General features: G+C 49.4%; 1 protein-coding gene across 1 annotated transcript in view; it reads right to left on the bottom strand.

The window, feature by feature from the left end:
* Positions 1-355: 355 nt before the first annotated feature.
* Positions 356-26,855, bottom strand: part of LZTS1 (leucine zipper tumor suppressor 1) — a 41,732-nt gene continuing 15,232 nt past the window's right edge. Inside the window, exons 2-4 of the mRNA XM_074981827.1 lie at positions 8,658-9,145; positions 3,927-4,742; positions 356-1,932 (exon numbers count right to left, since the gene is read on the bottom strand). Of these exons, the coding sequence (XP_074837928.1) occupies positions 1,255-1,932; positions 3,927-4,742; positions 8,658-9,011 (1,848 nt within the window). The 5' untranslated portion in view covers positions 9,012-9,145 and the 3' untranslated portion in view covers positions 356-1,254. The remainder of the gene's footprint in view (positions 1,933-3,926; positions 4,743-8,657; positions 9,146-26,855) is intronic.

The raw sequence follows: 26,855 nt of genomic DNA, 5'->3' as shown, positions 1-26,855 counted from the left end.
TGAATTTTCAAAATGGAAAATTTGCCAAAACAGCTTTTGCAAAAGTTTTAGAAGAGGTGAAAAACGGGTCCTTTGGGAAACCTGCCAGGTGAAAATTATTATGAAATGTTCCACTTTTTTTGGGGGGCAAAGGCTCTGTATTTTCTGACCAGCTCAGGAGTTGAGATAGTCAGGTTTGCTAGAGTCTTGGCCTTATTAGCATGAAATGGTTTGGGGCTGCACAGAGCTAATCTGATGAGCACCGTCAGCTAATGCTCCCTGAAGACTGACTCCCCTGCTACTGGGGGTTCTAGAAACTAATTTCCTTGTCCCCTGAGGGCACAGGATCAATCCTCACCCTCTTCCCACTCAGAGATGCAGGAGGGAATGTTCCAATTTTTACCTCCTCCTCCAACATTGCCACTACTATCTCTCTAGCCAAGGAGACACAGAGGGAGCTACCATTGGCTCCAGCCCTGAACTAGCTGGCTGGAAGTAGTCTTCCTTGAGGCACTGTGTGCCATGTCACTGGCTTGGATCAGCATCCCAGGTATGCTGCTTCACTCCTTAGGTTAACAAATACCACCTGCTCTGTAGAGACTGGGGTCTGGAAGGACCCCACTCAACTCAAGCTGCAGAGGGATAAAAGCCCACACGTTCTAGAAACCAGACTCCTCTGCAGGATGATACACAGATTTTTGAGTGGCTCAGTGTGATCCTTAGCCCTGGGGCCCAGGCTTAGGGGCTGAAATGAAGCCTTATTTCCAGTGATACTGGAGGAGAGAATGGCCCTGGCCTCCCTGTTCCAGGGGCTGGACAAATGTGCTTGTTACACACTGGAGGGGGCTGGTTTCCTTAAGACACTATAACCCATTCTGCCCCCCTGGGAGATTTTGGCCAGCAAATCACATTGTTCCCTGATTGCACAATTGTTTGCTAAAAAGTCCTGTTCCAATCCCTTTCCCCGCATTTCTCTGTCCTACAAGTGGGCAGCCAGCATACTGCTGAGGCTGCATTGGACATGAAGGGCGGATGACTGCACGTCACCATTAGCATAAGTAGTTTTTTTTTTCACCTCTACAATGAGACAGGAGCACCACCACAGTGCCACATCAAAGGCTCGTGAGCTGGCTGGGCAACCAGCGTGGCTAATACATACACGGCTCATCCGAACTGTACACGAGCTGCCCGGCATGAAGCTGTGCCGCCCGGTCCTTGCCAGAGAGAGCTCCTCCTCCCTGCTGCTGCGAGCTGGGGTGGAGAGAGCAGCTCTCATTAGATCTCTGTGGCTATGATGTCCTCATAGGGAACATCGGTGCCATGGATATCTAGTTCGATGGGCTCTTTGCCATCTTCCCCCGCAGCCAGTTGCTGGAGCACCTTCTCCATGTTCTGGTTCCTTTTGTACATGTGCAGATAGCTTTGCTGCAGCTGCTTCTGGTACTGGATCACTTTTTCCTTCTCCTCCTTCCAGATCTGCCGCTCATGCTGGAAGCCTGAAGTCATCTGCTCGTTCTTGTCCCTCTCCTCCTTCAGCTCTGCCTTCAGCCTCTCCACTTCCCCTTGCAAGGTTTGGACATCCTCCGTCATCCCCACAGCTGGGCTGGTGGAGGCCTTCACCTCCCTCCCGTCACTCCGCTGCTCCTTAAGGAGGATCAGCTCCTCGCGGAGCTCCAGGATTTCCTGCTCCAGCAGGTTGACTTTCTCCCTCAGCAGCTCCGACTCATTCTGCTTGCGCTGCAGCTCATTCTCGCACACCTCCAGCTCCACGGCCTTTGTGTGCAGGGAGTCTTCCAGGTCCTGAGTTTTCCTCTCCAGTCCTTCCATCTTCCCCTTCACTTCCTTCAGCTGGGCTTTCAGGCTGAGCAGCTCGCCTGTCTTGGCATTGAGCTCTGTCTGGGAGTCCTTCAACTGCTGCTTCAGGAGGGAGATTTCACCAGACTTCTGACACACCTGTGGAGACACACTAGATGGGGTTAAGGCTATTCATGCCTTGAGGGGGTCAAAGAGGGCCACTGCTCCAGGGCCTAGTGATTCAAAGCACTCAGGGCTCCAGGCTGCTGCCACTGCTCTTGTGGCAGTGATGGCAGCTGGACCCCTGGGCCTTGAAAGCATTGGTGGAACCCCAGGCACGGCAAGGCTAGCCCTGCCCCACCCTTCCTGGGAACATGGAGCTGTCTTGTCTCCCCTTCCCCAGGCCACCCCACACACACCTTGCCCAGTGGCCTGGAAATTCTGTTGTTCCCCTGGACCAATGCTTAAACATCCCATGCTATCCTGTGTAGAGACCAAAGTGGTCCAAAAATTTATAGCATCGGTCACTCGTGCTCCTTCTGATTCCAGTCAATGGAGTGCTGGTTGAGAAGACACCTCTTAGCAGCACTGGCATTTTACACCCAGGTGTCTTCCCTGAGCATTGGAGATAAATCAGTCACATGGAAAAAACAGCTGCCCAGATGGTGAAATTCAGTCCTGTGCCAGGTTGGGATTTTCAAAAGAGCCTATGGGTTTTAGACACACCAACAGCACTGACGTTCAGTGGGGAGCTCAGCTCCTGTCTCACTCAGGGTCAGATTTCTAAGCATTCAGCTCCCACAACTGGGGCCACAACTTCAAGAGGCTGAGCATCCAATGTGCAACCAAAAATGTGGAGCTAATTTTTAAACCTGGTTCTTAAAGTTGTGTCTACACTGCAGCTGGAAGTGAGTCTCCCATTCAAGGCAGGGAAGCTTGGGCTGACAGGTCTTGTACCAGAGTACTAGAAACAGATGTGTGGGTGTTGCAACACTGGCAAAGGCTCAGGGCAGCCATCTGAGCTCCGACCCAGAGCTTTGCTCCCAGGTCGGGTGTAGACGTGCTCTGAGTTTTTAGTTCTGGGGGAAGATATCTGTTAAGGAGCAAATCAATAGAAATAGGGAAACAAATCCACATATGGGGAGAGAAAAAAGGGCTAAAGTCAATTGTCATTAGCTGCCCTTCCCAACGTACAGAGAAGGTCACCAATAGCAACGGCTCTGCACTTCCATTGGGAATGAACACGTATGAGCATATTTCATGCTGCACGGAGAGAATGCTGCTTGTTTTCAGCAGTTTACCTGTCATTTTTAATTGAAATCAACTCAGTCAGGGGATTGTATAAAACACCGGCATGTAGAAGGGAGGTCTTAATACTCTTCGTAAATTGATTGAGCAAGTCCAGGTAGTTACTTAGCAAGTGAGTACAACAGCTTTCTAGTTCCTTGGGGAATGGGAGTGGGAGCAGGCTGTAGACTGGAGAATTGTGTGCTTGCCTGTTTGATTAACTCGGTTATTTTATCAACAGTTTAACTACCTCCACAAATGACACCAACATGACAATGTTCAGCACACTATAAATGAGCAGCAAAACAGTGTGTCAGCCAGGAAGTCCCCTTAATCCAAGGCCCTTTGAAGACAACTGGCATTTATTTTAGTAATGGAGCATTGGTTTGGGCCTTAGCTGCCTAAAGACTAGAATGCAGGGTGCTTCACAGATGTGTGTGTAACCCACACACCTACTGGATGTGGTTTACTGTCTCATGGAGTGGCACTTAGACCACTTACAGCAACAAAGATTGCTTCCTCTACAGTCTCAGCTGGGAGGCAACAGGCTTTTAGCTCAAACTGTAGCAGCTCAAACACTAATCTCCTGAGGTTGTGGGTTTAAGTCTGCCTGTAGGTGGTTACACATGCACAGAGAGTGTGAAAGCTCAGTCACAAAGCACTCTGCAGACAGCAAAAAAGGTAAGGCTGCAACCACCTGTTTATGCAAAGAGTTCCTGTCTTTGCACACGTACCTGCCTATTTGTGAGTGCAGTTGCCTTACTTTCATGTGCATACCCATGTGTGGTTCCCCGCCCCCGCAGCTGCAGGAATTTGGACCCTCCACTTGTGTGGCTTTAGTGTGTTCAGAGTAGGACATGCCTCACCTCCCACTGAGTCTCCTCCAGGGCTGGGGCAAAGCTGGTCTTCTCCTTCTCGTAGGATCTCAGCTTGGTCTGCAGCAGCTCTTGCTCCTTCATGAGGTTCTCCAGCTCTTCCCGAAGCTTCTTCTTCTCCTTTTGCAGTTGGAAGACTTGTAGGTGCAGCACCTGCTGTGTCCGATGTGTCTTCTGTGAGGTTTGCTTGAGCTTGCTGGTGCTCTTCTGCTTAAGTCCCTCCAGCTCTTCCTTGCAGCGTCTCTGCTTTTCCTCATAGGCCTGGCAGGAGGTGACCTCCTTCTCCTCCAAGCTACACTGGAGCTCCTGCAACTCCCCTTCCCTCTCCAGCAGCTTTTGCTCCAGCTCCTGAATGGTGCACTCATCCGTGGAGATGGGAGAGCGAACACAGGCGGCTTTCTCATGGTGGCGGGCAGCTTTTCCAGGATGCAGGATCTTGTTGCCGCTGTCGGAGAAGGACAGTGCCTTGAGGCTCATCATGTTGCTGTCTTGTATGATGGCACATTGGGTGATGTTGTGAGCAGAGCCTCCAAAGCGGCTGATGGGCCCCATAGGGGTGACCAGGGGATCCAGCTGGTAGCTGCTGGTTGTGCTGTGCGTTGGGAGGCTGGACATTGAGTTCCTGCCAGAGTCTGACAGCCCTCCAGAGCACAACACGGGCTTGAGTTCTTGATCCTTGGCTTTGTCCGGCGGGTGCAGCTGCTGGGAGATGTGGTTGCCATTTTCTGGGGAGGAGTGCAGGAGTGTGCCTGAGCGAGGCATCACTGGCTTGAAGGCCGTTGGCCTTACAACACTCTTCTCTGTGCCCTAGAGAGAAGAGAGATTCTGGTCAGTGAGTACCCAAGGCCTTGACTCTTACTCTTTTCCGCGTAATACCCAGGAGGGCAGAGTCCCTGGGGGCTGAGGCTGCCCCAGAGCACAGCTGAGCCTTACTAGTTAACGCATGGCTAGGCTGCCCTCACTGGGAGGAAGGCTGAGTGACTGAGGGTTGTGGGGTGGGATGATCCCTGCCCAAGGTGTCAGTGTGTGTGTGTGCGGGGGGGGGGCGGATTTTCCCCTAGGAAACTGAAATTACAAGGAGGCGTTTCAAGGCAACGCTTCCATATAACTAGTTGACCACTGGGGTGGGAGGGAGGAAATGGGGGGGAGTTTGGAATTCCGGAATCTGCTTAGACTCTAGCCAAGTGGTGGGCAACCTGCAACCATGGGCCGTATGCGGTGCACTGTGGGGTGAACTGTGAACTCCCTGGCTGTTCCCTCCCCCACGTGCCTCACACACCGGAGCACTGGATACCCACACTTCCTGTGCTTCTCCCTCTCTCCCAGCACTTTCCGAGGTGGCACGAAATCACCCACTCCATGGGCCATCCCTGCTCCTCCTCCTCCTTCCCAGAACAGGGGCGCTGTGAATCTGCTGTTTGTGGCCGTTCCAGCTCTGGGAAGGATGGAGGGAGGGAGAGCGCTCTCCAAAAGGACTGGAAGGGTTGGGGAGGAGCAGGAAGGGTGGGGCTCTGGTGTGTAAGAGGTGCGTGGAGCAGGGGACAGTTGCAGGGCTGTAGGCAGAACCCCAGTGGGCCAGGGCTGCTGTAGCCCATGGACATGGAGGGCCACTCAAGCAGCCCATTCACAATTCCTGGCTGCCCTACCCACTCTTCTCCCACTTGGGTCCTTCCTTTGCTTCACCCCACCTGTGTCTTTCTTAAGGCCACTAGTGCGGTTTATTCCCAAGTGCACTGAAATCCCCTGTGTCTGCTGGGTCTGAACAGTGCAGCAGGCAGGGGAAGTGATGTTAGCAGCACACCCAGATCCTCCTGCAGCTGCTGCCTCAGAACTGACCTTGGGAAATACGTGGCTCGCGGCAGCCCAGCCGTGGGATAGTCTCTCTCTTGGCTCATCCCTGGAGCTGCTACTTACCCCAAGGAGAGCTGGAGCTGCGGGAACATGCAGGGGGCAAGGGGATGAAAAGGAGAAGTTGGCTGCTTAATAAATAATGTTCCTGCTTTGCAGTGATCTCAAATTCCTTCCTGAAGATGGCGAGAGGGAGTTACCCCCCATTTTAGACAGTGAAGGGAACTCCCATTCAGAGAGGTTAAGGAACTTGCTCAAGATCATGTAGTGACTCAAGGGCAGAGCTGGGAACAAAAGCAGGGCTTTTGGAAAGCTGAGGCTCCTGCTTCATCCAACAGAGCACACTCTCCTCTTCCAAAGCAGGGGAGGGAGCCCTGGGGCCCTGTTCTCTGGCACCTGTGTCCAGTGCTGCCATCTGCACCAGGGTAAAGCAGGGAAAAAAGCTCCACCTGTCTGATGTCCTAGCATGTTCCACTCAGTGTGCACTGGTGCAAATGGCAACAGAAGGGGTGGGGGTCAAAGCCCAAGCACTCAGATTCACAGTGCCCTGAGCTGTCCATTGATTCATAACCTGGGGGTGGTAATCAGTGTTCCCTGTAAGCTGTGGGCTCGTGTGGCTGCTCAGGAGAGATCCAGGTGCCGGCCAGCTGATTAGCTGAATGTCCACAGCCAGGTCTTTGTTTCTATTGGTGGTGCACGTTCACACATGCAACAGGGCACAGAAAAAAACTTATTCTGCACGTGGATGGAAAAGCTTAGGGGGAACATTAATGGTGACCACTCTCTCTTTCAGGCTAATTGAGAGGGGAGCCCCAAAACAATTTGCCTTGTAACATGGGAGCACAGTCTGCAAAGTGCTCAGTGATGCTGAACTGCCCATGTCCCTGGGCCCACTACGGTGGCAGATAGAATGTGTCCTGCAGCACTGGGCTAGTCTTAAGTGTTTTGAACACCTGGGAATCACAAGCTCTGATTCCTGAGCAGGACTGTTTTCACAGGGCATCCCCCTTCCCTGCTGACCTGAGTCTCTACGAGGGACTGTTTGGCTCATTCAAAGCCAAACTCGATCATGGAAACGTTTCAGTGCAGCATCAGATTGGAGCTGTTTGTAAACTACAGCTTCTCCAGAGGTGCAGCCAGAGACCTGCTGTCAGTCTAAGTCCTGGCTCTGGCTCTCTGGGCTTTACTGGGTACTCGGCTCCTTTGTAACCAACTCCTGGTGTCAAGATTGGTGGCTACCTTGTGCAAAGCTTGCTCAAACCACCCCCACCTCCCCCTTTATAGACTCACTTGTGTTTCTCCTTTATTGCACATACATGCCCCTGGTTACCATAACAGCTGAGCAGCTCACAATGTTTAACGTCCATATCCTCACAACCTGCTGTGAGGCAGGATGCTGGTGAAACCCTCTCTGTATGGATGCTAGAAAGGCACTAAGGCATGTGCCCAAGGACATACCTGAAGGCTGTGGTGGAGCAAGAAGGTAAACCCAGTTCTCATTAATCCTAGGCTAGCACCCTGACCTCATAACCATCCTTACTGTTTTGGACCTTAGCTCTACAGCATGTTTTTATTTCTCTTTCCCTCACTATTACTGTTACGGAGGCAGCCTTGCTATTTCTCAGGCCTCAGTCACATGAATGCTGAGCAGCCCTGGAATTAGGGGACTCCTAGCAGTTCCACTTCACAATAGGGTCTGGCAAATCTTTTATTTGGCTTCATTCCACACAGGTTTCCCTACCTGCCTCCCGAGCTTCCATCTGAGATGGAACAAAGCCAGCAGCTCATACAGTCCAACTACCAGAAATCACAGTCATTCTGTGGGAGCTGCACACCAGTCCTGGGCTAGCAATTGGAGATTCTGATAACCTGAGTGAAGCCTCGCGGGAGAATGGTCTGTGTCTGGCATTTGTAATGATCTCTCAAACTAGACCATTCTTAGGTGCTGACAGGAACAAGGCTGAACCTCTCTAGCAGGGATGATAAAGACTGAGTAATCTGGTAACCGAGTAACCACCAGAATTTCTGTCAGGTACTCAGTTAACTGCCCCCACCAACTACCACCACCAACTGCTTTGCATTTAAAAGACTGAGCTGCAGCCTGGCTGGCTCAGCTTCTGTCCCTGCTATGGGGAAGAGCCTGATCCCCCCAGCCTATCTGCTGGCTCAGCCTTTTAAATGCAGAGCGGCAGGCACAGGGAGGGGAGACAGAAACTGAGCCATCCTGTATGTGGCTCAGCCTTTTAAATACAGACTGGCCACAGGGGAAACTGCCTGACCTCAGTGCAAGGAGAGAGAGAGGTTGAGCCAGCCATTCCCTATTTACATGGGGGGTAGGTGCTGCAAGTAACCCGTAGCACTAACCAAAAAGCAGATGCTTATCTGTTAGTCACATAACTGGATACTCTATTACATCCGTACTCGCTAATGTCCATCAATCAACTTGTGCAATTAGGAATTTTGTTTCAGTGTAATGATTCTCCCAGGGGCAGAGCTGGAAGCAGAACCCAGGTGTCCTGAGTCAGATGCTGCTCTAACCACTGATCACACTGACTGTCCAACCCCCTTGGTTCATCTTCCCTTGGTTAATCTTCAGCTGGTCATAACCCGCCCATTTCTAAGTTTTCTCTCCTGTAGAGATGGGCCCTGATTTCAGGCACCAGCGAAGCTGCAGCTAATGCAGACAGGACAAATTGTTCTACGCTACTATTTGCACAGCTGCCGCTTACCTGAGCTTCAAGCAGAGGCTAGTGCCACTGATGCAAATACCAGCGTAGCCTGTCTACAAGAAAGCCTGTATTAAGGGCATGAACTGGGGTGAGTCCCCAGTGCAGATTAGGCCTTGGCACCCTGTGATTGGTCTCTGTTACTAACCAGTTCCAGCTGATTGGAAAATGGCAACAGTTTCTGGGGAGTAGGCGTGCCGAAGTCCACGCCAGCCGCCCCGGCCTGGCTGCCCAGGTCCCCGCTGGAGAGCGCCGTGTAATCCGTCCGGTGGGAGCCGTGGGCTTTCTGGCTGACCTTGATGTAAAAGAAGTCCTCATTCTTGTTTCCTTTGGAGCTGGACTTGTTGTGGCTGGAGTCCTGGGAGAAGCCAAATCTCAGCAGCCCATCTGAGTACCTGTTCAGCTTCTTCAGGTGGGACGACTTGCGGAGCTTGTACTGGGAGGCCCGGCAGTGCTTACTGTGAAAGCTGTGGCCAGAGATGAGGCTACTGACACTCCCCATGGTGCTCCGGGGCTGTTGGCGTGTAGAGAGAGGAGATCCCAAGAGCGTCTTCTATGGCAGCGTCCTGGCTAGGGGTGGGGACAGGCTGTGCTGCGGTCATAGCAAAACTCTCACCGTGTCCAGGAGCTGCAGACCTGTGGGAGACAAGAAGCGATGGGCGAGGCTAGAAGCAGGGAGCATTGCAAGTGTAGGGTGTTATATTGTTTGGAGTCACTGAGTTTAGGAAGAAATCATTTGAACACAGAGAGCTGCTTTCCCATTTATTTCCATCTTGCACTGCAAGCTAGAACCAACCAAAACTGGTTGGGCGAAACTTCTAATAATCTAACTTGGTTACTATGACAACAATCAGATCCAGCACAACAACAACCCAATACACAAGATCTAGTGCTACAACAACCCGACACACGATGTAGGGATCCATTTCCAATCTCACCGCTGGGGCTGCAGAGATCAAGGGGGTTGGGGGGGCGGAGTTCTTTGGTCCATGCTGCACAGCACACTGGCGTAGAGAACATCACAATGGTCCCATTTGGCTGTAAAGTGTCTGAATCTGAGCTGCGGGTTTCACTTCCCATTCCTCATGGGCAAGTGTCTGCACCACAAGAACTCTCGCCTCCCTGCCAGCTCAGCAGAGGCTAGTTGGGTCAGAGACTGCACAGTTCTCTGTCTGCTGGGGTCGTTCTCCCAGTGTCCCACAGAGCTAATACACCGCACAGCAGAGGTCCAACCCAGTGAGCAGGAAGGCCGAGGGTGTGGGTGGGTACGCTATGCACACATGCAAGACGAAACAGCCCAGCTCCCTTCTGCAGGGTTCTGCATGTTGTCTAGCTTGGTCTTGTCCACATGCAGGAATGGCTCTGAATCAGCAACTGATGCAGCCACACCAGCGCTCCCCTCTAAGGTGAACTCAATTAACTTAGCACGGGGGCTGGCAGGGGCAAGACCTTCGGCAGCTGCACTGACTGCCCCCCATCCGGAGGCTGGTTCAGGGCTCTACCCCCATGTGAACAACAAGGTCAAGGGAAGGAGGTGCTAGCCCAGCAGCAAGACAATCTAAAAACTACATGTGTTACCCATAACAGATCCTGGCCAGCTCTGTGGCACTTAAGCTTAGGAAGGGATCTCACACAAGAGGCAACAAACCAGCAGAGGAAATTCAATGTTGATAAATGCAACATAATGCACAATGGAAAGCATAATCCCAACCATACCTATATAAACAGGGGGTCTAAAGAAGCTGTTACCACTCAAGAGAAAAATCTCGGAGTCACTGTGGATGGTTTGCTGAAAACATCCACTCCATGTGCAGCAGCAGCCAAAAAAGCAAACAGAGTGTTGGGGAATCATTAAGGAAGATGGAGAATAAGAGAGACTTTCATGTTGCCTCTGTATAAATCCACCGTATGCCCACATCTCGAATACTGCTTGCTCATGTGGTCACCCCCTCTCAAAAAGAGGCATTGGAATTGCAAAAGGTTCAGAAAAGTCAACAAAAACCATTAGGGGTTGGAATGGCTGCCATGTGAGGTGAGATTTAGAAGACTGGGACTTCTCAGCTTGGAAAAGACACGCCTAAGGGGGTATGCCAGAGCTCTATGAAATCATGACTGGTGTGGAGAAGGTACATAAAGAAGCATTATTTACTCCTTCCCATCACACAAAAACAAGGGGTCACTAAATGATCTTGTCAGCATGTTTAAAACAAACAAAAGGAAGTATTTCTTCACAAAATGCACACAGCCAACCTGTGGAACTCCTTGTCAGAGGAGGCTGTGGAGACCAAGATTATAACAGGGTTTGAAAATGAGCTAGATAAATTCATGGTGGATAGAGCCACCAATAACTATTAGCCAGGATGGGTGGAGATGGTGTTTCTAGCCTCTGTGGTCAGCAGCTGAGAATGGGCGACAGGGGATGGGTAACTTGACAGCTCCTAACTCTCATTTATATCATATTGCAGCAGCACCTAGGAGTCCCAGTCATGTACAGGATCAAATTCACTTTCCTGAACCTCAGCCTTCTGCAGAAGCAAATTGCTTTAATGCAGTATCCACTTACAAAGTAGGGTGGAGGTAACAGGAAGCAACATGTGATTTTCTATGGTGGGGCATTGTACAGCTTTCTGTAAGTCAGCCAGACAACCTCATGCCATGCTCGCTGGAAGGCTGTTACCAGACTCTGAGCAGCTTGCTGGGGATTTGTCTTTAAGTGTGGTAGACCATAAAAAATGGTTTGGCTGTACAAGGGCCTTCAGAGCATCCATTTAGAGACTCATATGGGTGAGCAGAGCTGAGCAAAAATTTGTGATCCAAACATTTTGTGTGTGACAAATGCTGTTTTTGGTCATTCTGTAAATTTGCATCCAATTTGCCAAATTGTTTTGGTTAAGGTGTGTGTGTGTGTGGGCGGGGGGGAGTAAACAAAAATTTTCTGAGAGGGTAAATGTTTTGTTCTGACACTGGCTACATGAAAACATTTTCCTTTGAGCCCAACTCTTTATTTCAAAATACCTTTACATTTTATTTTTCAAACAGCCCTCAAAACTTTCTAAAAACAGATTTTGTTTGCCCTGGGCTCATTTAATAAAACTTCAGAACTGCCAGCAAACCAATCAGATTTGTGCATAGTTCTGTGAGAGCCAAGGTGGGGAGCTGCTCCCTTTGTGAGGTGTGTGGTGCTGTGGAAGGGGATGCCACAGTGAAAACTGGTTTTCGTTAAAATACAGGAGGTTGGCTTAGATGGGGATTTTCTTCACTTGGAGTCAGCAAGGGACAACCTTTCAGTCATTAGATTCTTGTTTGATTTCAGGGGGGTTCCCTCCCTGTAGTTAGCACTGTGTCTGCGTCTGCCCCTGAAATATTCATTATGCCATCCACAAACTCAACCCCTCAAACACCCCTACTTTTAAAAGGAGAGTGAAAATAACACTCTCAGATCTCTGTGCTCACTTGACCTTTCCTTTCTCTCTACTGCTTTTATACCCTCACACCTCTTCTGGGCATGCAGCTGTGTATACACTCGTACATCCCTCTGTGCAGGCGTGCACAATTACACGCCCCTTCTCTGCATGCGTGTACTCACACTCCTGTGCATGCATGGCACATGTACTATCTCCAGTACATGCTCTGTGGAGGATCCTAAGCCCTGGATTGATGAGAACAAATAGGACACTACCAGAGTCATTTGAATCACCCACTGTTCGGCCGCCATAGTCCTGCTGGGCCACGCAATTAACTTTAGAGCCCAGCAGGCCTGTCCTTTCATCTTGTTCCCTCGAGGGCACTTAATGCAGTCAGACTGAAATCATGTTACTTTATAGACCCTGGGCCGGTGTTCCATTAGGATGTGAGATAACTGAATGCGTGTGCCTGGGTATGTACATTTATGTGTGTGAATGCACATATGTGCATGCGCGTGTAACTGTGGGAATGCATGCGGTCTGTCGGTATGACCCTGTGTGTTCACGAGTATGCACGTTCAAATGCACAGGAGTGCACGTGTGTGTGTCAAACCTGCATATGCATGAAAGGGAGTTTACCTGAGAGCACAGGGTGAAGAAGCCACAGAGCAGGTAGGATGCTGTTAGCTTGTAGCCTGCTGGCATCCCCACTATCCCCTTTATAAAGAACAGGCTCTGACAGAAAGGAGGACAGCAGCTGAGGAGAACGAGACAGACAAGGCACCTCTACGCTGCAATAAAACACACACAGCTGACTTCGGTCAACTGGCTTGGGCTTGCCTGTGGGACAATGAAATTTTAGTGTGGGTGTTTGAGCTCTGGCAAGGGTTGAGAGGCCCAGGCTCTAGGCTGAGCCCGAACAGTTAGACTGTGATTTCATAGCCCTGCGCCCTGAGTCCTGTGAGCCTGCATCAGCTGAGAGAGGCCAGCCATGGCTGATTTACTGCAGTGTAGACATGCCCTAGAAGGGCTTTCCCCAGCGGGCGAGGAAGACTCTGATAACCTCCCCCACAGGCTGTCTGAATTCCTGAAGCCGGAACAATGGAATCTCAGACTCCCTCGCTTTGTGGCATGGTTCCCAGAAAGCTGGATGCTATCAGCCTGAGGCTCGAGTTTCTCCAAAAAAGGTATATTCTGCCAGCTCTTTGGACAGCCTCTTCCCTTGCCAGACTGCTCACAGCTTGCACGCTCGCCCCACCATTTCACCTTAGCTTCCCCAGCTGTTGCTCAAACTCACTGACTTCTTGTCTTGTTCCTGCTGCCTGAGAGTTTGGCTGCACCTGAGTTATAACTTGCATAGTGCCTGACTTAGGTCCCGTCCATATGTCAGTACCCTTCATTCACGTGTGGAGGAGCTGTTAACATGAGTTAAAATGAGGTTCAGGCTATAAGCACAACAAGCCAGCTGTTAACATAGCCACTCTGTTGGGTGGATTCAGGCTAGTGCCACTCGTCTTCCAGGCCCTTTTCACAATTCCACCCATGTGCCCAGAAGGGAAAGATTCTCCCACAATTCCCTGGGAAAGTGCTCCTAGACAGGCTCAGCTACGAATGAACTGCACCCTCCAGCAGGCACCAATTAAACACTACAGTTCTCATTTAAAAACAACAGTCACAATTAAATCTCGTCACAAACAAAAAGAAAAGGGGAAGCCATTATTCAGCACACACACAGCCTCCTATTCCTGGTTTCTGGGTGTAAGAGAGACTCTAGCTTGGAATATTTTGAAGAAACTCATTCCCTGGGTTAAAAAGGAAACGGTGTCAATTGTCAGCATCACCGGAAGGAGATGCAGGGCCTAGCTGCAAAAATGAAATATCAAAAGGAAAACTGATTATTGGGAGAAAATGTTGTAAATGAAGATTTGGATATGGCTGAGTGGATCAACGAGTCAGTAACATAGATAATTCACTTGGCAATGCACCATTCTTCAAAACGCTCTCTATGCCCTTTTATCAGTGCGATTTGACAAGTAAATTCCACAGCTGGTTCCTGCATTGGATTTTGCTAGGGAAAAAAAGAGTTTAGCTTAGCTAATCTGTATGGCTTGTTAAATTAGTTAATTAGGGCTAGAATCTATCCCCCAATGATACATTACAGAACACTGCAGTAAGAGAAATCTAGAGTTGCCAGTTGCCACAGTTCCTGGGTCTCCAGAGCAATTAATTTAGCCCTACCCAAGCTACTGCCTACAAGGCAAGCTCCCCACTGGACCCCCTGCTCTTAACCCTCCCTGACCCCATGTAGGAGGGAAAGAGGAGGGAGGGAGGATGTAGAGGGAACTCAGCATGTTTCCAACTATTTACGAAAAGGATGGAGAAAAAATAGCCCAGTAATTATCTGGGATCAATACCCTGAAGCCAACATCTCAGCAGAAGCATGTCCTCTCAAAAGCCAAGTGAGCTGTGGTGGAATTAAGAAGCACTGAATCACTGGGTTGATTTCCTCCCCCAGAGTAAATAGCTTCACCACCAGCTCCTACAAGAAGGGCAGATTAAGGCAGAATTCTAGGAAAAATTTGTGCTTGATGGAGTAAAAAGAGCCAGAGGGATACTGCATGTGCTCAGCAGCTCTAAATCTGGCATCCAGAGAAAAGGCACAGAAGGCAGATCACAGGAGACTTAGGGGTGGGGAATTGGAAGGTAAGGACCACGTAAAGAGAACTGGGATGTAAAGATCAAAGAATCAAAAGAGAGCATCGAGAAGATTAGGTGTATGAAACAAATCCTGCATATAGGTTGAACCTCCCTAATCTGGAAATCTCGTCTGGCAAAATCCATAATCTGCCATGATTTCAGTTAGCTGGAGGACCACTTATCCTGGGCGTGGCCAAGTTTCTCGTGGTCCCATAAAGTTTGTTTCCAGCCACCAGTCCTGGCTCTCGGTGTTCTGTGCTGTTATGTAGCTCTAACTTACCCCCGAACGTCTTCTAAGAGCCCAGCAAGCAGTGGAAATGTTGGTAGTGCTGCGAGATAATAATGACTTGCTGTAGTCCAGCAAATTCCCTCATTCGACACTGGCCAGGTCCCGAGGGTGCTGGACAAGAAAGGTTCAACCTGTAGTTCTTCTGCTCTCCTTGGACTTTATGCCCTTTGCGTACTGGTAGATTGAGTGGTAACTGTGTACAAATCTAACAATCAGCTCACACTTTTGTCCCCTTCTGCTGTCTACAGGAAGGCCCTGGGTTGTTGTTGAAAAAGCAAATTTGGGTGAATGCTTTTCAATGCATTACTCTCTCCTGTTATAAGACGAGCACAAAGTCTGTGATGCAGGATGCTCCTGACTTATCCTTTTCTCCCATCCTTTGGGCTTTTCACAAACAACAATGCTCTTTTCTGACTCTAATCAGGAAAGTCTGTATAACTTACAGTGTGAATTTGAGCCCCTCCAATGATCGCTGGATAGTTTCCTGTGTGGATATGTTTTCCAGTCAAAGGTGGCTTTTAATAGTCTATGGCCAAATCCAGACTTAAAAGTTTTGCTGGCATAGTTATGCCAGTTAGGGGTGTAATTTTACTATGCCATAGGTGTGCAAGCTAAGCCCTGATATAGATGCCGGAACGGGGATTATCTGTTTGCTCTGGGCTTGAATTATGTTTACCACCATGTGATGCTGCGCCAGGATTGGGACTCTGAGAGCGGCAAAACAGCTCTTACTGTTATTTATGATATCACCATGGTTCCCAATTTATTTTGCTTCCTGAACTGGACTAAGCACTGTTGCCAAGAGTGTTCTCTTGCTGGCATGGCTGCAACTATGCTAGGAATGTAGCGTCAGCAGCCCCACTAGTACGGCTCTTAAAGGTAGACAAAGCTACGTCATTTGGGAAGGAAGTTAAGTGGTCCCCCCAGAAAAACAGCTACACATCCTAGAATAATGAGAGTGTTCACTGGGGGGGCTGTAATAAAGCCCTGAGAACCAGCAGCTGCACCAGCACTCTGGTCACCCATGTAGACCGCCTGATGGTGGAAAGGAGTGCTAAGGACCAGATCAGCCCAGTCTGAGAAGAGCTAATGAGCTAAGTAAGTCATTAACTAGGACAGTAGAAAAGAACATAGGGAGGAAATACTGGGGAAGAGAGGGAATAGGAGAGTGAGCAGGTGGACAGGCTGAAGAAAGCAAGCAAGCAACGAACTAACAACAATTAAGGGTGATACCTTCTCTCTTTGTGGCTGAAGCTGCACAACACTGTCAAATGAAGTAAAGGACTAGTAGTGCAAAGGTGGTGGGATAGACTAGAGCACTCTAGCTAAACTGCCTGGCACGCCCTAGAAATGGAAGGTGTCAGAAAACTTAGGCAGAGAAAACAGCAGTGGGGACCCTAGGCCCCATTATAGGGATCCTACCAGTAATAACGGTAAAACTTTCCCTCAGCTTAAAAAGGAAGAACATGATCATACTGAGCTGCCTTTAGAACTGACATGGCCATGAACCCTGAATGTACTGTATTTGATCAGCACTAATGGTTATCTTGCTCTCTTTACAGTCATGCTTAGCCAAGCTAGACACATCCAGCTCTTTAAATCTCTCCTCCTGTCAGCGCCTTGTTCCCTGAGCTCTCTCCAATTTTCAGCGCTTCTTTTAACTCACCTCAAAGGGCTGTTGTGAGGCTTAATTACATTTAATGTCTGGGCAGCACTTCAGATGAGAGGGCTTCTATATGGGCTCATTATTAATTATTATTATTAATTATTACTATTATTGTTTGGAGGTATGTGCCACTATTTACTAATTCCCTTTGCTTGGAGAAAAGCACTTCAAAGCTCCTGTGACACTTGGCACCCCGCTGCAGGGGTATAATGCAGATATACCTTCTAGATAATTCAAGAGTAGGGTGGAGAGAAGGGGGACCACAGGTTGCTGGTGGAAGAAATCCCCACATAATGAAAACGAAGTGAATCCAGATTCTATGGGAAGAAGTGACAGAAAGAGAAATTGTTTGGTGGCTCAGTCATTCTAGCAGGGCAAACAATCTGAAGCCATTTTTCTTCCCACTGCTTGCAAAGAGTTTTTAAGCCCCAGGCTTTCTGGATTAGGGTCACCTGGTTTTACCTCTATGGCTGTGCATCAGTGCCAGAGTCCCATCACTGAGCATGCTTCCTGGTGTTACAGGATGGGCTTGTCTTTGCATGGGAATGAAAGCAAATACTGCTTCCCAGAAAAGCCTGGTTGTGTGCAAAGCTGATGCCCCCATGGGATGCAGGGATGGGTCCAGGACTGAACAGCATTGCTGCACAGGCAAGTGTGACAACACAGTGAGGACGTGCATGGGATGACCCAGTCTGGGAAAAAAGTATTTAAGGCACTCTGGTCCCTCTCTGCCTGTTTCACAGCAAGAAGGGCAATGAGCACTGTGTTACCCACAGTCCACTTCATAAGGGTGCCTTCTAGCAGAGGCCATCTCAGCCCCATCCCAAACTGCTGAGCAGGGGAAGAGACTCTCCTGGATCACCCCACAGGCTGCTGTCTAGTGCTCCCTGTAAGCGGAGCAATTGGGCAGCTGCCCAGAAGAAATCCAGGTGCTGCTGAGCTGCTGAGCAGCACATCCACAGCATCTGCAAGCAGCAGCATCTGTGTCTACTGGTGATGCACATCTCCATATGCTTTGGTGCACATAGCAATATTTATTCCACCCATTGATGGAAAAAGTTAGAGAGAATGCTGTTTCTGTCTATGGCGTACAATAGCCTGCTTAGATTTTTCACTATAGAAAGGGGTTCTCTTTATATCACCACACAGGCTGCTTTGAGTCTTGGCTGTTCATCTAATCCACCAGCCTTAGTCTACGCCCATGGCTTTGTCTGGTCTGCCTTTAAATTTTTCAAGCAAAGATCCATCACAGCCTGATGCATTCACCTGTACTCAGGTGTATCCCTCACTCCTTCTTAGACTCCCATGCACCACCCTAGATAACTGTTGTCCAGCATAGATGTTCACTGCAGGCCCTTTTCACATCCCTGTGTGCCCAAGATAAGCACACAGCTCCTTTAATCTTTCCCTGTCTGTCATTTCCCCCAACCCCTTTAATCACTTCTATTGTTCTTCCCTGAGCGATTTCTAGACTGTCGACCACATCTCAAGTGCAGAGAATTAGACATACTGTTCCAGATACAGTTACACCAGAGCTCTGTAAAGAGATTATTATGAAAAGGCTGAGAAAATCCAATTAACTTTAAATTATCCCTCACACACACACACACACACACACACACACACACACACGAGGAGTACAGCTCTGGGTTTTTCTAAGTTTCAATCTCTTGGCCCTTAGGAACCTAAGAAAGGGAGAAAATCCCCAAGAACTCAGAATATACACCCAGTCTAAGCCCTGTATCTATTCTACTGAACACTGGAGTTTTCCTTTCCTGGCTGTGGTATATTGAGGCAACCCACTTTGGACCCATTCAGAGTTTAGTGATTCAGAGAGGTAGTATGTGCAGGAGGAGGGTGAATTGCCACAAGGCAAAGGAGAATTGGTGCAGAAATTAACTCATTGCCCATATGTGAGTGTGTGCATCTGGCACCCTGCCTGCATGGGTGCAGGTGGCATCAGAGTGTGAAAGCCTCCAAACACAGCTATCACCCTGGCTGGCTAAGACATCCAGCAACACAAGCAGAAGGCAGGAGGAAAGGCTATTACCAGGGATTTCTCAAAGGTTCCTAACAGATCTAAACTCAATGGCAACTGAGAGTCTAAATCTCCCAAGAAGGTACCCAAGCCCCAGAAAGCAGAACAGGCTGAAACAGAGAAAGCTGTGACTGAGAAAACACACACACACGCTCTTTGTCCCTCTGCAGGGACTGGCTACTTGCTAATATTTTGATGGTACATTGGAACCAAGAGTCTCAGTGTACTTCCTGCATAGTAGTAGTCTCTCCATAGCCTTACTGTACAGACTAAAATTGATTTAGGCCAAAATTTTCCAAAAAATGGCCTCTAATTTTGAATGCCTAGTTGGAGGTGCCATGGGCCTGTTTTTAAACCCCTGCTGTGCCAAGTGAGCTGTGGCCACTCAGTCCCTTGGAAAAAAATAGATCCCAAGACCCTTTACCCAGGGAACCTTTGAATGGACATGTTCACAACCCAAGGCCACCTGAGTTAGTAGCAGACCTAAGAACCTGTGGGTCCAGACTCCAGTTCTGTGCATTTACACTGCAGAGCACCTTTCTCTGTCCCTGGTGGCCTCTACAGGAGATGGTACGGAACGTGTGGGAGCTGCTGGACCCTTCTGACAGCTCAGCAAGAAACAGTTAAATAATTCTCATCCCTCCTACACACTTCTGGAAGTTTGGTGTGCGTGCTTTTCCCCCGCTTTTCATTTAAAAACGAGCATTTGAAATATACGGAGGCGTATGCACTCCCTGGGGTTCATTAACATAAACTGAAGGGCCTGCAGACTGAGAGGCTGCAAGGAATTCAGAGCAGGAAAAGAAAACCAGTCTCTTCAGCTCATCCTAATGTGGCCAGGTCTTAGAAAGAGTGTGCAAAAGGAAGAGCTGCTAAAGTGTGGCATCTGCCTGTCTTGTGGCAAGTGTGTGTGCAACATGTATGCATGAATGTGTGTGTGATGATGAATATGTGTATGTGTAACAAGTGGTCCTGAAGCACCTTAAAGACTAAGAAACGTGTAGGTCATGAGCCACTTCCCACTCCAGTCATCTGAGGAAGTGGGTCCTACCCACAAAAGCTCATGACCGAATACGTTTGTTAGACTTTAAGGTGCTACAGGACTGCTTTTTATTTGTGTAGCTAAAGTTGAACCCGGCAATCCCTCTGAGGTATGGATGTGTGTATGTGCTGGAAGAACCATCAGTGTGAATTTCTAGTGTGTTTTGGTGTGTGTCCTGGGAGGGCGAGCAAAGAGTGTGCGATGCTGCATGCAGAATGTGTTGCCTTGGTGAAGATGTAATTGGGAGGCACGGGGTTCATGTGAGCACATCTGGGTGTCTGTATTGGCCTTGTGTATGTTCTCTATTAGCATGTGATGAGAAGTGTGTAAGGTCTGGCTGAGTGCACACGGTGTCTTTGGGCACGTTTTCCTTTTAGGCTATGTGGGATAGCTGTGTGTGTGTGTGTGCTGTCTCCATGGAGTCTTTGTGTGCATTCATATCACTGCGTGGTGTCCGTGTGCAAGACAGCGTGGTGCTATCTGCTCATGTCTGCCTGCCCCCAGCCAAGGAGACATGGGAAACGTGGAGAGAGACCAGATTGGGAGCCATCATCACAGCCCCACAACTGTGTTAAACTCTTGCATCATTAACTTTTATGAGTGCTGCAGCTCCCTTCCAAACCCCTGGCCTCGCCTGGGTTGGGGGTGAAAAACCACGACATTAAAATGCAGTCTACCTTGTCACTTGCAAACTGACAGGACAGAATTGAAGCTGTGAGCCTTCACCCTGACAGGCTCCAGCCCCACACCAGCCCTGCCACCTCCCCATAAATTAGCCCCATGCTCCTGAGGTCCTGCTTGCTCTTTTGTACGGGCTGTGACTGTCCTGTGAGGAGAGGGTGAGAAGGCAGCATGGGCTTGGCTCTGCCCCAGTGTTGATCAGACTTCATTACCAATGCATTCCATGTCAGAGCAGCTCGGGGACGACAGCCTGCAGGGACCCAACAGCCCAGCCGGGGCATTGTGATGCAAATGGGGGCCGCCTGGAAGTGTGTGCTGAGGGGCCAAGGGGGACCTACGATGAGAGGGCAGAACAAAAAAGAGATTATATCTTTGCTGTAGGGTCTGAAGCTTGGGGTGGGGGCACATTCAGCGTTGGCCTAACTGGGGTTCAGCCCCTGACTTCCCTTACATCAGAGAGGCATCTGGCTCCAGGGCTCGGTGTGCACCTGTGCCTGAGAAACAGAGCTGGCTGGTGATTAAGGGGCACAGCTTAGAGGCAGGTAGCTCTGTTTGTGTCTCACTAGATGACCCTTTCATGGGATTTCAAGGGCCTGTTTAACTAACTCAATTGAGGCGAAAAGATAATGGGCCGTATGCAGGGGTTGGTTATAGGGTCCCTGACTCACTCACTGCTTACATCCCTGTGCTCCATTTTCTGCACAGCTCAGCCTCACATATCTACCCAGTATACTGTCAGCAGTCCAGGGAAGCACACCTTTCCTAAAGCAATACACCACCGACAAGCCAAACCAAAGGCAGGAGGAAGGAATGATTATTAGCTCCATTTTACTCATAGGAAATTGAGGTATAAAGACTACGGCCCAGATTTTAAAGCTATTTAGACACCTAACACCCATTGATTTCAAAAATTAATGTAAAATATGGGTTGGAAACTTGCCCTGGATTACAAGGGGTCTAGGGAGTTTGTGGCAGAGCCAGGAAATGACTCCAGATCCACTGGGTCTCAGGCCACATCCTTCCTTCCTACTGGCAGCATTGCTGAAACTATTGTTTTGATGGGCAGGATCTTTCCAAGATCAGCCCTATTTATGCGCAGCTTGTGCAATGCTTTGTTAGTGAATATCTGGTGAGAGGGATTCACAGTGCCATCAGACCACCATTCCTTGGTGAACCACATTAGACAGGGTTTCAGAGGGGGCGGTGACAAAAGCCAGGACTTGAACAAAAGCAAACACTGTCCATTGGCGGTCAGACTGGATGACTGTCTAGAGATTGAGAGAGTATCCCTAAATCCCCAGGGGATGGAAAATAGGAATGGAATCAGGGAAAGTGGTTAGAGCACAGGACTGGGAGTCAGGAAGAGACCCTGGAGAGCCTCTTGTTATGACACTCAAAACCCAGGGTTAAAAAACCACCTGGTTTTGAGTATCATCACAAGTGTCATACTTAGGCTAGGTTTGCTGAGATTCCAAAGATGTTAAGCAAATCTGAATGTGATTTAGGGTACGTCGTAGTAGAGAGGGTGCCAAAGCCTTAATTGAGGTACTTCGACCGGACTGTATCTGGAATTGCCTACCTTAATTCACCCTTCCATTGCAGTGTAGATCTGTCCTGTCCTGACTGTTTCATTACACAGCAGGAGCAGACCTATGGTTTGGCTGTATGCGGTGCAAAATTCAAAGCAAAGCACCAAGATGGGAAAATTCCGCATGCATCTGAACCATAAGAGGAGTAATGCAGCATGATTAGCTGGGACAAAAACAGCTGCATTTCAGCCAGAGCTCCTGGGTTTCATAACCTGTTCTGCATGGTGTGGCCTGGAGGGCCCATCTCTCTCCACTTCCATTTTCCCTGGGTAAAACGGGGGATAATGACAGTGAGGACAGGAAAAGAATTGGAACAGGTTTCCTCAAAGACAGATAGAGCACACCAGTCTCCTGGTTAAACGAGAGAGTGTGGTAGGACCTGCAGGAAGGAGGGGCAGGAACAGAGCAACTGCTGCCTCTGCAGAAAAAGAAAGGAAAATAAATCACATCCCACATTCCTTTCCAAAATCTAGACAAGTCAACCCTGCCACCCGGAGGGAGGAAAAAAGGAATTCAGTCTTATCACTGCTCCTGGAAGTGTACTTGCTTTGAAGCCATTTGTGGATCCAGCTTGTCACCTCTTCCTTGCTAATATTCACACACTCCTTCTGAGGCTGTTTACAAGCTGGTCCAAGGAGAGAGCTTCTTTCCAGATCTTCCTCTCCGTGTTTATATCACTGTCATCTTCTGGGCAGGGAAGTGTTCCCTCCTCTCCTCTGTTCTCTCTCTCTGCTTTCTCTCATTCATTATTGGCCACTAATTGTTATTGCAGAAACAGCTAAAGATTCCATTTAGAGGTCCAGGCACTGCACACAAGACAGGCGCTCACAGACTCGGTTCTTTTGTGCGCTCTCCCTCCAGGAGACACTCCTCAAGTTCCAGCTGTTGATCCCAAAGGTAACATGCTGGGCACTGAGCGCTGCTTTGAGAATCTGACCCATGGCTGTTGTAGTGAACAGGACAAGCTTGCCAGCCAGTGCATCTGACACACAGTTCCAGGTTGGACTGAACCAAAACCCTGAAACTGACCAATCCCAAATGTTTCTTCTAGGCTACGTCTACACGTGAAGCCTACATCGAAGTAGCCTATTTCGATGTGGCGACATCGAAATAGGCTATTTCGATGAATAACGTCTACACGTCCTCCAGGGCTGGCAACGTCGATGTTCAACATCGACATTGCGCAGCACCACATCGAAATAGGCGCAGCGAGGGAACGTCTACACGCCACAGTAGCACACATCGAAATAAGAGTGCCAGGCACAGCTGCAGACAGGGTCACACGGCGGACTCAACAGCCAGCTGCTCCCTTAAAGGGCCCCTCCCAGACACACTTGCACTAAACACCACAAGATCCACAGAGCCGACAACGAGTTGCAGACCCTGTGCATGCAGCATGAATCCCCCGCTGCAGCAGCAGCAGCCAGAAGCCCTGGGCTAAGGGCTGCTGCACACGGTGACCATAGAGCCCCGCACGGGCTGGAGAGACAGCGTCTCTCAACCCCCCAGCTGATGGATGCCATGGAGGACCCCACAATTTCGACGTTGCGGGACGCGGATCGTCTACACGTTCCCTACTTTGACGTTGAACGTCGAAGTAGGGCGCTATTCCGATCCCCTCATGAGGTTAGCGACTTCGACGTCTCGCCACCTAACGTCGAAGTTAACTTCGAAATAGCACCCGACGCGTGTAGCCACGACGGGCGCTATTTCGAAGTTAGTGCCGCTACTTCGAAGTAGCATGCACATGTAGACACAGCTCTAGGGTGGGATTTGGAAGCCAAATCAGGATCTAGGTTTCATGTCTGCCTCTGATTTTTGGTACAGGTCAAATTGCAAATGTTAGTGCCTTGAACTGACCCCTGCAGAGCTATGCTGATGCATACCAGCTGAGAGTCTATCCCAGAACTACCTCTAATTTTTTCCATGTGTGGAATAAATTTTGTTATATGCACGCATGGACATGCACCACCAGTAGAAACAATGCTGCCAGCAGTGGGCACTCTGCTAATCAGCTGGGTAGCACCTGAATCTCATCTCGGCAGCTGCCCAAGTGCTCAGCTTACAGAGAATGCTGAGCTAGCCTTGGCCATCTGTGTGCAGATAGTGTTTTTATTTGCGTCCTGTAATTTTACTGCTGGTTTCCCTAGATGTCTCAGGGAGCGCTAGCTGGTGAGCTCCTCTTCCTCTTCCCCAGATGGAGTCAGGTTCTTAGAAGCCCACTAATTTCAGCCCTCTGCAGAAGTGGCAGCAATAGCATTTTGAGTGCCCCATCAGCGCTGCCGACCCTTGTCTGCCCCCTGTAATCTTCCCCCTAATTGTGCTAATGGGAATGAATTCAAACACCGCCTTTGCAGGCGCCATCCTTTTGGCGTTCAATAGTCGTTCCGCGCCAGTGAAGGGCCCCATTACAAGTCATTCATTCACTCTAATTCATTGTCCCCATTCATTCGGTGACATTCATTGGGATCATTTTGATCACAGGCCGTGAGTGCATTGAGTCCCAAAGCGTGCACATGTGTTCCATCCTGATTTGCCATTAGTGAAGGGGGACACTTCAGATGAAGAATAACCAGCCTGAATTACATGTTACATCCACTCTAATAGCCTGGGAGTCCATCACACTTGATGTTGTTTCAATGAACACCAGGAGAATTCACACCCCCGGACTGTTGCTTATTATCGAAACTGGCAGCAGGCTTGGCACTGAGCTCAGTGGGCTTGGTGCCAGGGCAGCCCAAGTCTGTCACAGCATCTCTGCAGTGATCCTGGGCAGCTGAGGCCATACGTGTGCTTGAGAGACTCTGGTGCCTTCCCGGCCAAGAAAGGCGCATTTGCCCACAAAAGACAAATGGGCCAGAAATGAAGGATGACAAAGAATCTGTACAAAATCTGACAGCGGGCACTGTTTCATTGTGCCAGGCAGACAGCAGGCCATGCTAGCACAAAGAAGCTGCTGGCCATGCTCGACCCCCCAGATTGCAAGGGGTAGCAAGCAGCACTGAGTTCAGGGTCAGATTTTCAAGGGGCCTGACAAGAGCCAGACATATAACTCTCAAGCAGGGTCCTCTTTAATTTTTTTCCATCTCTCTGTGGAATAAATATTGTTCTGTGCATCAAGGCTTGTGCAGGTGTACCCCATCAATACAAACACCTGCTGTGGGCGCTCTGCTAATCAGCTGGGCAGCACCTGACTCTCCCCTGGGCAGCCGCCCAAGTGCTCAGCTTGCACGGAACACTGCTCCTAAGGCTCCTTTCAAAAATCTCACTGTCATCATGCATGTCAAGGTGCTCAGGATGCAGATCCTTGCATGGTTCCTGATCCTGCAACTAGATCCACGCAGCTGGACCCTTGAACTAGTTTGCTTGTGCACAGCCACTGGTGGGCTTGCTAGGTTGGGGTGCCCCCTCCCTGCAACACTCATATTCAGTGTCATCTGGTTACTGGCAGAAGGCCCATGAACTAGACCTTCACCTTGGATCTGCAAGATTCTGTGCTGTCTAACCTCAGAAGTAACAAGGAGGAGATTATGGCTGGTGATGATGGTGGGGATTTCTGCACTGGATGGGGATGGAAAATCTCCACAGAGAAGGGGTTACTTACTGGAGAAGGTGATTTCAGTGGGACAGCTGTGTGGGGATCCCAAGATGGGAACAGACAGGGCCCTGCAGATGGGGGATTGCAAAAGTGGACATGGAGAGTCTAGGACTTGGAAAACAGACCCCAGGACTAGAGGACAGGGATGGTTGCAAGTCAGAAATGAGGCACATTGGCAGAGCAATTTGAAGAGGAAACTAACTCAGCACCTGCATCTGCTGTGCCTGGCTTTAAGCCCCCAACCCACTCTATGGAACTCAACAGCAGAGTCTGTCCCTGCTCTGGAATAGCCAGCAATCCTCAAGAAAGTCTGTAAAATAGTCTACAGGCAAGGTTCTCAGCTCCTCTAAGTCAGAGTAGTGTGGCTGACTTCAGTGGAGTAATGCCAGCCTATGTCAGTGGAGGATCAGCCCAATGGATGTACAGAGTAATTTCTAAAGAACCCCACTGCATTTCCATACAGCCCCTAGTGCTTTAATCCCTGTGAAACTGTGTGGATCTTTCCTATCGATAAACATCAGCAGATATACTTTTGAAATGTCATTTATTCTTCTTTTCTCCTGGCAGTAGCAAGGGCCCTAGAAGTGAAATAAACAAGGAACAGTGAGAATTGGTGGCTAAAATGCCCTCATTACAGCAGCGGGAGTTGATCTTAGCACAGGTGGGCTGCAAGGCACTCCAGGCTAGTAAAGCCCCCAGGCAATTCATGAGCTAGACAAAATTACCAAGTTGGATAGTGACAAACAAGGAAGGATTATCTTTGGGGAATCTGTGGCTGAGCTGTCCCTGCTAAGATTAATGAGCTCCAGAGCAGTCCCTCATCCCCCTCAAGGTTAACAAATTGTCCCTGCACTAACCGCTGAAGCGTTGCTCTCTCCATGCTTCACTTGGGAGCTGAAAGGGTCTCACACAGAGACTCCTGCTGAGGGTGAGGTGCTCTACTGAAAACCAACCTGCTCCCCAGTACCTATCAACTCGGCCCCATTTCTGGTCCCCTGGCCAGGTTGCTAACACTCGAGTAATCTGAACCTTTGATCTCAGTCACACACATATAAGTACACTGAACATAAGAGCAGCCATAATGTGTCAGGCCAAAGGTCCGTCTAACCCAGAGTCCTGTTCTCCAGCAGTGGCCAAAGCCCGGTGCTTCAGAAGAAATGAAAAGAACAGGTAATCATCAAGTGGTCCATCATCTGTCACCTATTCCCAGCTTCTGACAAACTGGCTAGGGCCACCATCCCTGCCAGCCATTGGTGGACCTATTCTCCATGAATTTATCTAGATCTTTTTTGAACCTTGTTTAAGATTTGGCCTTCTCAACATCCTCTGGCAAGAAGTTCCC

This window comes from Carettochelys insculpta, chromosome 31 (genome assembly GCF_033958435.1).
Source record: "Carettochelys insculpta isolate YL-2023 chromosome 31, ASM3395843v1, whole genome shotgun sequence".
NCBI classification, from domain to species: domain Eukaryota; kingdom Metazoa; phylum Chordata; order Testudines; family Carettochelyidae; genus Carettochelys; species Carettochelys insculpta.
This window is presented reverse-complemented; position numbering and strand designations above follow the sequence as displayed.